Source organism: Heterocephalus glaber, unplaced genomic scaffold, assembly GCF_053883595.1.
Source record: "Heterocephalus glaber isolate CG9 unplaced genomic scaffold, H.glaber_assembly_v1.0 deba00001461, whole genome shotgun sequence".
In the NCBI taxonomy this organism is placed as follows: Eukaryota; Metazoa; Chordata; class Mammalia; order Rodentia; family Bathyergidae; genus Heterocephalus; species Heterocephalus glaber.
In genome coordinates, this window is record NW_028258308.1 from 18,218,950 (window position 1) to 18,232,594 (window position 13,645).

General features: G+C 40.4%; 1 protein-coding gene across 4 annotated transcripts in view; it reads right to left on the reverse strand.

Annotated features, from left to right (window-relative positions):
- Positions 1 to 13,645, reverse strand: part of Acsl1 (acyl-CoA synthetase long chain family member 1) — an 81,201-nt gene that overhangs the window by 33,570 nt on the left and 33,986 nt on the right. For all 4 annotated transcript variants that reach the window (XM_021264995.2, XM_004853008.4, XM_004853009.4 and 1 more), the window contains exon 3: positions 6,314 to 6,428. In XM_021264995.2, the coding sequence (XP_021120654.2) occupies positions 6,314 to 6,428 (115 nt within the window). The remainder of the gene's footprint in view (positions 1 to 6,313; positions 6,429 to 13,645) is intronic.

Below are 13,645 nucleotides of genomic sequence, written 5' to 3' on the forward strand. Positions count from 1 at the left end.
TCTGGATTTCTGCTGGGTCTGTTGTACTTTCATCCTTTTCATTCCTAATTGCATGGATTTGGGCCTTTTCTTTCCTTTTCCTGACAAAGCTGGCTAAGGGTTTGTCAATTTTGTTGATTCTTTCGAAGAACCAACTCTTGGCTTCATTGATTTCTTTGTATCGTTCTCTTAGTCTCCATTGCATTGATTTCTCCTCTGATCTTTGTAATTTCCTCCCTTGTATGAGCTTTGGGGTTGTCCTGCTCTTCTTTTTCTAGAAGCTTGAGGTTCAGCATCAGGTTATTTAATTGAGCTCGTTCTGTTTTCCTAATGTGCGTATTCACTGCTATGAATTTCCCTTGTAAGAGTGCTTTCATTGTGTCCCATAGATTCCAATATGTTGTATTGTCATTGTCATTTAATTGAAGGAACTGTCTGATTTCTTTAATTTCCTCTGTGACCCATTGGTTATTCAGAAGTGTGTTGTTCAATTTCCACATGTTTATGACATTTTTTGAGTTTCTTTTGCTATGGATCTCCAATTTAATCGCACTATGGTCTGATAATATAGAGGGGATAACTTCAATTCCTTTGCACTTCCTTAAACATGTTCTATGTGTGAGTATGTGGTCTATTTTGGAGAATGACCCATGTGTAGCTGAGAAGAATGTGTATTCTGATTTTGTGGGGTGGAAGATTGTAAACATCTGTTAAGTTTATTAGTTCAAGAGTTTGATTGAGTTCTAGTATTTCATTACTTATTTTTTGTCTAGTTGATCTATCTATTTGTGACAGTGGGGTGTTGAGGTCCCCCACTACAATTGTATTAGTGCATATATGACTTTTCATGTCTGTTAGTATTTGTTTTATATAGTTGGGTGCACTAGTGTTTGGTGCGTAGATATTTATGATTGTCATCTCTTCCTCTTGGATTGTTCCCTTTACAAGGATGTAGTGTCCTTCTTCGTCTCTCTTAATCAGTGTTGGTTTGAAATCTACTTGATCTGCCAAGAGGATAGCTACTCCTACTTTTTTTCGGGTTCCTGTCGCATGCATTATTGTTTTCCACCCTTTACCTTTCAGTCTAAGAGTTTCCTTTTGAATTAAGTGTGTTTCTTGTATGCAGCATATTGTTGGATTTTGCTTCTTGACCCATTCTGCCAGTCTATTTCTTTTGATTGGTGAATTGAGACCATTAACGTTGATGGTTATAACTGAAATGTATTGACTTGTCATTGCCATGACTTTTTCTTTTTGTTGTGTTGTTCTCCCCCTTTACATTTAATTTCTTGTCATGCCAGATGGGTTCATTCTGCTTTGCTTCCTGGGGTTGTGATCCTCAATGTCTGTCCCTAGGATATTGTGTAAAATTCTTTGGGTGCTGGTTTGGTATTCACAAAGTTCCTAAGGTGCTCTTTGTCATGAAAGGATCTTATTTCTCCATCCATTTTGAAAGATAGTTTTGCAGGGTACATCAATCTGGGTTGGAGGCTGTTTTCTTTTAGGGCTTGGAATATGTCACTCCAAGCTCTTCTTGCCTTAATGGTTTGTGTTGAAAAGTCTGCTGTGATTCTGATGGGCTTTCCTTTGTATGTGATTTGTTTCTTTTTTCTAACTGCTTGTAGAACTTTGTTCTTCTGTTGAGTTTCTGGAATCTTAGCAATTATATGCCTATGTGTAGATTTTTTTTGATCAAGGCTATTTGGAGTCCTATATGCCTCCCTTATCTGTATGTCAAGCTCTTTTCCCCTGCTTGGGAAGTTTTCTGCCATTATTTCTGAGAAGAGATTTTTTATGTCATCTGCACTCTCTCCTGTTTCTTCTTTGACTCCAATCAGTCTTATGTTATTCTTCTTTGAATCATCTAGCAGCTGCTGGATTGATTTCTCATGTTCCCTTATAATTTTGAAGCAATTTTTCTTTTCCTGGCCACTAATTGCAATCTTATCTTCTATATCTGAAATTCTGTCCTCACGTTGGCTCATTCTGCTGTGTAGACTTTCATGTCCTGGAAATCTATTTGCATCTATTTTATGGATTCCATTTGTTTCCTATATTGGGATTCCATCATGTTCCTGAGCTCCTCTCTAGATTTGTTAATAATGTCTTGCACTAGGGGCACAATTTCTCCTGTTATCTGAGAAATTATTTCTGATTTCATTTTTTCCAGATCCCCTTTTGTTGCCAGTTAAGTGGATCCAGGTGTTTGAGTATCAGAGTGTTCCATCTCATTTCCCTTTGGGGTTGCTGTAGGTGATCTGGAAGTCTGGTTTTGAGACTTATTTACGTGTTTTCTCATTTCAACTGGGGCAGGGGGCTGTTAGTGCCTGCACGGATTACCTCCTCTGAGCTGGGAGAGGTGGGACAGGGGCCGGGAGCAGCTGTAGGGATGATGGCCCAAAAGCCGTTTCCTGTGGGCTGGGAGCAGCAGGAGGGATGGTGGCCAGGAAGCCCCTTCCTCTAGGCCAGGAGCAGCAGGACAGAAGGTGGCCCAAAAGCCCTTTCCTCTGGGCTGGGAGCAGCGGGAGGGATGGTGACTGGGAAGCCCCTTCCTCTGGACCAGGAGCAGTGGGATGGTGGCTCAGAAGCCCCTACCTCTTGGCCGGGAGCAGCGGGACTCAGTACCGTGGTCTGTTGGTCTGGTGTCCTCTGCGTCTTTGTAGTGTGGAACCAGGTGGCTGTACAGAGGAGCGGGCGGTGGGGTCCAGTGGATTGTTGCTGGGGCGCGGGCTGATTTGGCGTGTTCTGCATGACTTGGGACCTCGGTAGGGTGTGCGCCTACTCTTTAACTCTTGAAGCTCATGTTTTAGTAACCAAAAGCCTATGCTGTAAAAGCCAGGCAGTTTTCCTCCTGGAGCAGCACGCCTTACTGGGATGTGAAGTTGGATGTCCTTGCACCTTTTCCAGGCTTTGGGAGGTCTGTCCTCTTGTACTGAGGTGCACCAATTTGTTCCTCACACTGGGCACCACCTGTCACTGGTAGATTGTCCTGTATCTTACATATTGAACCAATCTCTTATTCCTGAGAATAGGTCAGTTCGCGTAAAGTGTTGTGTGTCATTCCAAGAGACAGTGCTGCAGATAAGCCCCCTTAAAAGTTATGGTGCTATATGGTTTTAGCAAGCAGGTATTAAATGAAAGGCATTTCTGGTCTATAGTATGATCTGTGGAGATGCCATGGGTTGTTCCAGTGCATTTTCAGTCCACAGCCACAGGCATGAAAGTTGTTTCTGTATGAGAGTCTGTAGAGGTTTCAATCCAGTCAGCTGGCTCCAAGGCAGGGTGGCATCCAGAAAGGAATTCTGATTCGGTTTGAGAAAGAAAGCAAGAGAATGGTCCCACCTTGGGCCATGACAAGCTGGGTCCTATTACCCAGATCTATGCGCTAGAGAAGTATGATGCTCATGGAGATTCAAGTATCAATCAGGAAGCAAGACACACACGGGCTTCTTTGCTATCCCTAAAAAAGTGTCCTGATGAAAACAGGAAGAATCTTACTCTCAGACCTTCTTGAGTTTACAGAATCTGTAACAAAGGCAGAGCAGTACATGACAAGTTGTGTCAGATGTTGTCTTCAGATGGGGGGAAAATACATTAGCCAAATGAAATGATCCCCTTTTACTCCAAGACTGACAAACTGCAGCCAAGATCCCAATCACACCCACTGCCTGTCTTTGTAAATATAATTCTACTGAAACACAGCCACAATTGTTCTTTTTAAGTATTGTCTGAGGTGCCACTCAAGTATTTGCAACCAGGAGCATATGTCTGTGCAGCCTAAAATATGTACTCGCGGGCCCTGAATGACAAATTGTGCTGATTCTAGCTCTAACACAGTGGTGGGCAAGCTCCAGGCTCACTTGCAGAACTTAAAAAGTATACCATACCCAGGCCCTACTAATAAAATCTTTGATATAATTAAATGGGGATTAGGCTTGGGCCTTCCTATTTTCTAAAGGTCCCCCAGGTGATGCTAAATCACCTGTTTGTAGGAAACAGGTGATTTTAAATATTTCCTGTAGTCAAGAAGGCTCCATGCTCAAATACATGCCAGACTTTATGGAGAGTCACACTACTATAAAGTGTGGTTAGGGATGAGAGTCCTGATAAACAGGGAACTCAATCTTTGTAAATGACTTTCCAGGTGCAGTTTTAAAATACTAGGTTTAAAAATTCTAGGCTGGCTTCTCCCATCATTGAACAAACTTCTGACAACTTTATCCAAATGCTGGGCTTTGCTCTTCTACAATATTTTAATTCTAAAATAGCCTAAGAAAATTAAAGTTTAGAATAAAAAGTTCCTCAGGGAAAAAACTGGCTTGAAAAGCAGTGCCCTTTAGTCAGAATAGTTTAAGAAGACAACTTACCTTCCTTCTTCTCTGAAACTTTTTTTTTTTTGGTACCAGGGATCTAACTCAGGACCTTGCACTTGTGAGGCAGGTGCGGTGTCATTGAGCTAAATCCCTAGCAAAACTTTTTTTTTGCAGTACTAGGTATTGAACCTAGGATCTTTGCACTGAGCTGCTTTCTTCCCTATAACCCTCTTAAGATTTGCTCCTGCTAAGTCACTAAGTTGCCCAGGTTGGGATCAAATTTGTGATGCTCCTGCTTCAGCTTTTTAAAGTTCTGGGATTGCAGGTGTGCACCACCATGCCCAGCTTCTCTGAAACATTCATAGAAAAACTTTCATTTTCTATTTCTAGGTAGAGCAAGTGACACCTGCCTGAAGTACAATGTAGGTCACCATGTTCCTAGATGAATCCCACTTACTGTTAACAATGGAAAAAACACACACATATAGGTATATACACACACACACACACAAATACATTTCATGTAGCTTATGCTATGCTGTTCTACCTAATGGATATTTACTATCACAAACAGTCCTCAACACTAACTTTCCAAAAGTTCATACATTATACAATATAAAAGTACACTTGTTTTCTCTTTAGAATAGGGCTTAATGAACTTGCTAGGCTTAATGGGATTAGTGGCCTAAATACAATGAGTTGAGCAATCCAATTGTACCATTACCAAGTAAAACAACAGGCACTTCTTGAATATGTATTGCTTCCAAAGGACGGTGGAGCATAGAGAAAACAACATCCCCTAGTCCCTGACCACAAGGAGATTACAATCTAGCTAACAATGGAAAAATTAAAAGGTAGCCAACCAAAGGTTAACAAAACAAAATATAGATCACAAAGACCATTTCTATAGAGGAACCTAGTAAAAGCAAAAGTGAAATGACTAAAGCAAAGAGAGAGTTTGCCTTCCTTCAACAGAGCATGCAGTAATAGAGCACCCACTGTGTGTAGGCACTGTGTCAGTGCTGTGGGAAGAGATGACAGGTAGCTGTGCTGTCCTCCAGGAGCAGAGGTGGTGGAACAGAAGGCCAAGTAAACACCTCTGTACCATGAGGGCTTACTACACAAGGAGGTGTAAGATGCTGAGAGGGAAAAGGGGAGAGATGCTTTTGATAGACTAGGGATTTTATAGAAAGGCGAAATGCAACATGAGTTTCAAAAAATTAATAAGAAGCCAGGTGTGGTGGTATTCACCTGTAATCCCACCACTTTGGGAGGTCGTTACGGGAGGACCACATGTTCAAGCCCAGCCTGAGCAATTTAGCAAGGTCCTATCTCAAAAAGGCGGGGGGGGGGGGAGCGGCTGGGGATGTAGCTCAATGTGAAGGACCTGGGTTTAATACCCAGTACTGAAAAAAAATAAGTAAATAAAAATAAACTCTGGCTGCAGTTGCAAAGACTGGGCTTTATAATCAGTTAAAAACTTTTAAAAGTACATGAAGGTTCAGAGTTTGGAGACAGCCAAGGTGGTCTTGCTTGAATAGCATATTCAAAGGGGGCCTAGAAGGGAGGAGACAGATACCAGATATCAGGGTTTTTTTTCTCATCCATAGTTAATAATTAAGAGTAATCCCACAAGCCAACATTTCCAAAGTGTCTCTGAAGGGACACTGCTTCCTTCGGCTATCACTGTTTCTCAAAATATAGGTCTTGTGATCCAGTAAACTTGAAAAAACACTGGATTGAGACCAGCTGGACAGATCTCTTTACTGCAAGAAACATGAGAGCTCTTTAGGATTCTCCATAAGATACTGGATATATGGTATTTGGCCACAGGGAACATTTGGAGGGAACAGTGAGCTTTGGGACTGGCTCTGGACAAATTATGGAAGGAGAGAGAGAGGGGCATAAGCAATTCTATGTAGGTGAAAGATTTGTGCATGTGTGCCTTTCTGAACTAAAGCTACTCTTTCTTAAAGAGAAACAATAAGTGACAATCACAGAAAAGCAGGCAACAGGCTTACTTGACACCTGAATGCCCCTTTGGAAAACATCGTATAATGTTCTGACATCATCATAGAAGTACACCAAGGGCTCATCACTGTCAAGGAGTGTGGATCTTCGAGCACCATTGCTACCCTGTTGAAAAAAACAGGCAGAGAAATACATTAAAAATAAAAAGCCTTTGAAATGATGTTCTGATGGCTAAATGAAGCTGATCAATAGTTACATACACTCCCTCCCCTACTTATGTTATTTGTGGCAGGAACACTTAAAATCTCCTCTCTTAGAAATATTCAAATATATAATACAGTGTAATAACTATAGTTATCATCTGGTATAATCTATCTCCTCAACCTATTCCTTCTATTGTGTACCATCAATACATATAATTTCTATCTGTCAATTAGACATAAATAAATAACAAGCCTAACATACCCCTATGGTATCCCTGTCACTCATTACTCAGTGAGTGTTTGCTGAATGAAGAAAGTATAAGATTTGCTAACATGCTAATACAAATCAGTCATTCACCTACAGGTACAGTAAATACAGGTTTCAGAGACACAAAGCTAAGACAACACGGCCATGAAAAGGATCACTGGGGCTAAAACTTGTGGGAAAAGAAAAGAGGGTCACAGGCCTGTAACCACCTATCCTGCCAGACAAAGCCAAAAAGAGTGAGAAGACAACAGGAAAGAGCCACCACCACACACACACACTTTTTTAGTACTGGGGATACAACTCAGGACCTTATGCTTTTGAGGCAGGCGGTGGAATCACTGAACTAAATCCCAGCCCACACTGTGACAATTCTGACTGCTGCATAAGTACCACAGAGGACGCAATCCTGCTCACATCTGGTGGAAATGATACACCATTCAATTTTCCCTCTATGATATCATCAACATTTTTCTTGAAATTATTTCTACTGTTTCATCTCTCACCAACAGCAGTACAGTCCATTGGAACTTTAGTGTCTTGGATTAACATCTAATAGTTTAGAGCATCAGCTACCAGATATATGAAGGTGCAGACACAGGTCTTTCTTGGTTTTATTTGCGGCTTGGATAGGGGTGCAGATTTGAAGTCACTGAGCACCTTTCTCTAAATTATCTTCATCTGTTGGCTCCTAAGTATACCGAGATGTACAACAATTCCTAGCCATGGAAAGATGGCAGTTCCCAGCCTCAAGCAGTAGCAGGAGGAGCTGCTGAGTCTAGGGCCAGAGAGATACTAGGATGGGTCCAGATATTCACAGGAACCACAAAAGCATTTTTTATAGACTGATAAAAGCTCCAACACTATCATGTTAGAGCCTATTTTTAAAAAACTTAATTTAGGGTGGGGCCTTCACACTTGCATGATCAGGAAATTCTTGGAAAATTAGACTGATATAAGGACTGCTATCTAAAAGTGGAAGAGAGAATTTCTGGCTTGAGGTTTGATGAAAGAAAACAGGAATGAATCCATGAAGCAGGGGGTCAAAGAGCAAGGTAAGTTACTCCTAAACTTTTCCTATGCTTATTCAAAATTCAATACATCCTTTCAGTACCTACTATTATACATATGCATGTTTAACTCTTTTTTGTTTGTTTGCATTGCTGGGGGTCAAACCTAGGGCCTTGTACCTATTAGGTAAGTACCCTATCACTGAGCTACATCCCCTGCCCTTGTGTTTACCTTTTCATCTAATACTGCAAATAGTTTTCTGGAGTAAATATGACCCAATAATATATGCTAATCATCCTACTATCTTCTCTGTTTTGGCAGAAACTTTCTAATACCTGTAGTCATGATTGCAAACACAATTATCAGCCATAACATGGTACTTTATAAAACAAAGAAGTTTATTCTTCATGTTCATAAAGATGGAAAAGCCTCTTCATTTTAGAACCACATATTATTATTGGTTAATCTGAATTTGTTCTTTTCTGTGAAATGGAGATTCTCTAAGTTCACTTCCAGCATTTGTTTCAGTTAAATAAAATCACTGTTTTAAGCTATGAATGTGTAGACTATTAATTACACACCCAATAATGTACTAACTAAAACAGAAGTCCTCCAGAACTCTATTTTTACTTCAACAAATAGACTCAAATTCAGAAGGAATTTTGTAGCTTTCTAGTAAGCATCAGAAATCTCTTCAGCCTGGGTCAACCAAAAAGACCTAGGGTACCAAGGTTAAGGTAGGAAGGGAAAAGGAAAGGAGACAGAATGGCAGAGACTACGGAAAAGTAAGGAGTGAAAAAGATAAGAAGAGGTGTGCATAGTGCACCAGGGCCAACTACCATAAATCCCTTCTTCTAGGCCAGGGCCCAACCCACTTTGTGTGTGGAAACATGGCTGGCTGGGGGAGGTACTCATGACTGCTTAGGATGACACCTTCCCTATGTCTAACCATGACATTAACTCATTCAGGTCATTTCTGAATAGGAGCTCTTTAAAGCAACACTGCTTTCTGCATTCTGCAAAGGGATTCTTGTAGTTATAAATGGGGCAGAAGGAAATCAGGTAAACAAGATACAAGCTTGTTCTCAAAGAGACTCCAAGGGGCACTGGCTGAGAAGAGTATGGAGGAACTCAAAATGGACAGACAGGGCCTGGCGATGTAGCTCAGCAGCAGAGTATTTGCTTAGCCTGAACAATGCCTTGGGTTCAATCCCTAGAACCAAAGGGGTAAGTAAAAATAAGAGGAGAAAAGAAATGGACAGAGGGGTTTAGCCTGGAAGCAATGGAGCAAGAGTTCATCCTAGAGCCAAAATCCTCAAAAGTGTAGTCTAGAGGACATGAGGCCCTTGTCAGGAAAGGGAATTAGTGAGGCTCAATCAGAAATTCTGGAGTGTGATCCAGCAATTAGTGTTTCAACAAGTTTGTCAGGGGATTCTGGTCCAGGCTATAGTTTGAGAAGCACCATGGTAGAGACACTAGGGCCTATAGGAGGAGTGTGGTAAAGAACAAGATAATGCTATAGAAAGAAATCTACAGAGAGTGTAAGTGGTGTGTAGGACAGAATGGGGAAAAGAGTAGAGAGAAACCAATTTATTCAGGCCTTGACCAAGACAGTGGGGTGGGAAGGGGGCAAGGACAGCCATGTCACACCACAGTGCTAATCAAGCTAACCAATGGGATCTGACAGGTAACAGCATGCAGGAAAAAGGAGGAGGAAGAAATCTAAGAGCAGAGAAGACAGCAGTTCCATCTGATCAAATGGAAGAGTGTGGGTTGAGAGATAGGTTTGAGAAAAAGGCTAAGTTTAGCTTGGATTATGGAGACTATATCCCTTTCAGAGAGACCAACTATCTTGGTCAACATCCCAATTTTCATTTTGGGAATCACTGGTCTAGAGGATCATTTGATAATAAACTCTTAGCTAACTAATACTAGTTAGCTTTTAGTTTTGGTGGTGTGTGATCTTCAGGACTCTGAGAAACACAGAGGTAAAAATGGGTATTATATCTCTAATAAAGCCACCATCTTGATAACATAATCTGTAGATAAGGAATTATTCTAATGAACAATTAAACTAAATAGCAAAAGCTTGAAAATAAGCACTAAATGAGATTATGTGCCAAAAAGATACTAACTTCACAGTACATATGAAACTGGGTAAAAGGCCACACCATCATTAAATTATAAGCATTTCCTGTAATTTTGAGAGGAACGTGAATGTAATTGGGGAAGGATACTAAACAGTAAGTCTTGTGCTTTGAAATTTGTTGTTCTATGAAATGGTCATACATTTTCCTAAAGAATCATCATTTTTGATGCGCATTAGGTGTTTCCATTCTTCTTGAACAAAAATGTTAAACACTGGGTGTCTACAACCTTAGCTCTACCTGCAAGCCTGGAGGACTGAACCTGCAAAGCTTCAACAAGCAGAGCCCAAAGTATCTAATGTGTATAAAACAGAGCTGCTTCAGAAATGAGGTACTCAATTGCTGAGTTATCCAATTTGTGGGGCTATTTCTAGGAACATCTCCCGAAATGAAAAATAACTTGTGTGGCCTTCGATATATGGGGGTTTCCATGGTGCTTAAGTATCTACCCTGATGAGTCATTAAGACCGAGTAAGGAAGAATTATGGGTCTTTTATGTCTTCTGTTGCAGACCCCTTTAATGAGGCGTTTGCTTAGTTTTTTGAAAAACGATGGTGATTCAAATACACTACTGTCAAGTCAGTGGTCACTAGGATATTCCCAACATCTAATGCAAGCTAAGGGTCCTTTGAGGTCAGTCTCTCTTCATGCTGAGTTAGGAAATAAAAGCTCAGGTTGAATTAGGCTGAATTAGGAAATGAAAGTCAAGTTCCCCTTCAAAGCAAAAAGAGGGAAAGGCAGGGGCAGGAAAAGAGGGAGCATCACTATATCAGTGGTTCACAAGACTAGACCTCCTGGCAATATTTTACAAATAGGAACCCTTGGTGTTGAGTTATTCTGTGCCACTCCTATAATTAAAAGCAAAAGCAAATTACATCCTGAGGATTTTTTAGGGGCAGAAAGGCCCTAGCTTTATAAAGTATGGTCTCATTCGTCGTGTCTATAAAATGGAGATCTACAGCCCATAACAGGTAAATGCCTATTGGGTTACCATTTTTAACTTTCTCTGAGGAGAGGAAATGTGGGTGGGAAGGGCAAAAAGAAAAGGGAAGCCAAGGGTAAGAGGGAGGAGGAGGAATGAGAGGGAGAAGATAGAACTGAGAGGAGGGAAAGGTAGGGAAGAGGCCAAGTAATTTCTAAGGAGACTGCAGAAGACTTAGCTGGACTGTAATGCTAAAGCCATCTACAGGGAGAAGAGTAGCATGAAGAACCACAATGGCACAGATAAAAGGGACTCTTGTATTCCTTTCACTACCTTAAACATGGAGTAGATTCCTTCCAGCAATTTCATTTTATTCACTTGTTTCCAGACCAAAAATATCTACTTTTTTTCAATTATTTTTATTAGCACATGTTTGTAGTACATGCATTTTACAATCATCTTAGGGAGTGAGTACATGCACATAACACAGCTTATTTCTTTTTTTAATCCTCTCCCTCCCTCTTCCTCTATTTCCCCTTTCCCCCTTCTCATTCTTGTTGATATTATTAAACTTAGTTCATGTTTATGACATATAGTGTTTACATTTATTGAAGTTATTAGGAACCTGTACATGGCTTATCTTTCTTCTACTTATTTCCCCATCCCTCACCCCTCACCCCTCACCACTGGTCCCATGGACCACTTTCTATTTGCAAAAGATCATCCCTTTTCTCTTTCTATCCTTCGTTATTCTCATTGCTTGAATGTTGCTTACTCAAATGAGAGATACCATAGGATATTTAAGCTTGTGTATCTGGTTTTTTCCACTCAACACTGTATTTTCCAGGTGCATACATTTTCTTACAAATGTCTCAATTTATCCTCCTTTATAGCCAAATAGCATTCCATTATATATAGATATCACATTTTCTTTATCTCTTAGCTCTTTAGCTCTTTGGGAAAGATATCTAGCTCTTTGGGAAAGATATCTTTCTTTAGCTCTTTGGGAAAGATATCTAGAAGGAGGACAGCTGCTCAGTTCTTTGAGAAATCTCCATACTGATTTCTATAATGGCTATACTAGTTTATATTCTTCTGCTACACCTATGTCTTCAAGTGTTTTACCTATTTATTCTTCTAGTGGGTTTAATGTTTCTGTTTTACGTTTAGATCTTTGATCCATTTTTATTTTAAAGCATATGTTAAAGGAGAGACAGCCTATTCAACAAGTGGTGCTGGGAAAGCTGGATAACTGTAGAAGTTTGGAACTGGACCCTTATTTCTCAGTGTGTACTAAATTACTTCTTTTTATAAGCAGTACAAAACTGCTTTTCCATTCAGCAACCTTTCAGAGAGGTTCTCAGGCCATCAATCCCCATACTCAGCAACACTAAATCTTGATACAGCAAACCAGGTCTTCTGGAGTTGGGGCAGACAATGGGAGGGAAGGAGGGAAAGGTTAGTAAAAATGACTGAGATGTGATATGTATAGGTACCAATTTTCCCATAATTATCCCATAATAATTATTTATTTATCACAAATAATTATTTTGTATCACAAATATGTAAAACTAAAAAACAAATAAATGCCAGTCTATGAACAGACTCCTTCCTACACCCACCCTCACAATAAATTCTGGATGCTGATGGACAGGATTTTTAAATGATACCTAGACTCCTATAATACACTGAACTGTAGCAGTCACAGGGCAACAGTGAACCCTCAGCCTCACTATTCATGCTCACTATTTCACCAGCTAACTTCCTAAGATCCTTTATTCCCAAGTACAAAGAAAGTGCAGAAACTTCTTCATGCAGGAATGATGGAAGGTAACTGGATGTATTTACTGAGCACCAGCTAAAGACAAGCTACTTTCCAGATGAGGAAGTAGACTTGGGAACATTTGCCCTTCCTGGACAAAGTGATGAAGCAAAGCTTTACAACAAGCTTAGTGGGACATCAGGTAGGCTAAGAGTTTTGTGCTGTGGCTTGCAGGCAGGTCCCAAACTTGTCCCATCACTGAACTTCCAGGGTTACTAGTATCCAGCTAGGAGTTTTGATTCTTCAGTGCTTTCCTCTAATCCTTAGAGCCTTTTTTCTTTTAGTCCCTAGTTCATGCTCCAGTTTCTAACCCCTGAGTGCCCCATTATCCCGATCAGAGGATTTCTTAGGAAGAGTGCAGGCAAGGGCAGGAGGCTGATATAGCACTTAGCAAAATATCTCATCCCTAGAGAAACTCAGCCAGCTACAGAAGGGAAAATATCACCCTCCCATCTCAATGAAAAGGGAGAAAATTTGAAGTCACAAAATCCAAATTCTCACAAACATATAATGTTCCAAAATAGGATTTCAGCCTATATTTAGACTGCTTTGCCTTCTGCTTTGCCTCTGTCTAATCTAAAGGGACCGAGTCTCTATTGCCCACCTTTTGTCATCTGGCCTTTTGGGTGCTGCTGTGCAGAAAGATTTTGTTAAGAAACATGGGTAGCAATGTTTGCCATTTTTCATTTGGCACTAGTTGGTCCCATGTAGGGAAGCTATTTAAAACTTAAACATTACAGCACATGTTTCTGTCATTTATGTGTGTATAAGTTCCTTGTCTGCTGAGGCCTATGAAAAGTAGCATTATTTGTAAAATCACATTATGTTTTCAGCCCTGCTTTATCATATTCCTATACAGTGAACATTAGCTTTTTCTTCCCGATTAAAGGGAACCAAAACAAATAGATTTGGGGTTTTTTTCTTAATAATAATGTCTTTCTTTCCTTGAATTCCTAAGATAGCTACTTAATGCTGCTGAGGCCTGCCCTTGGCACAAAGGCCCGAAACTCTT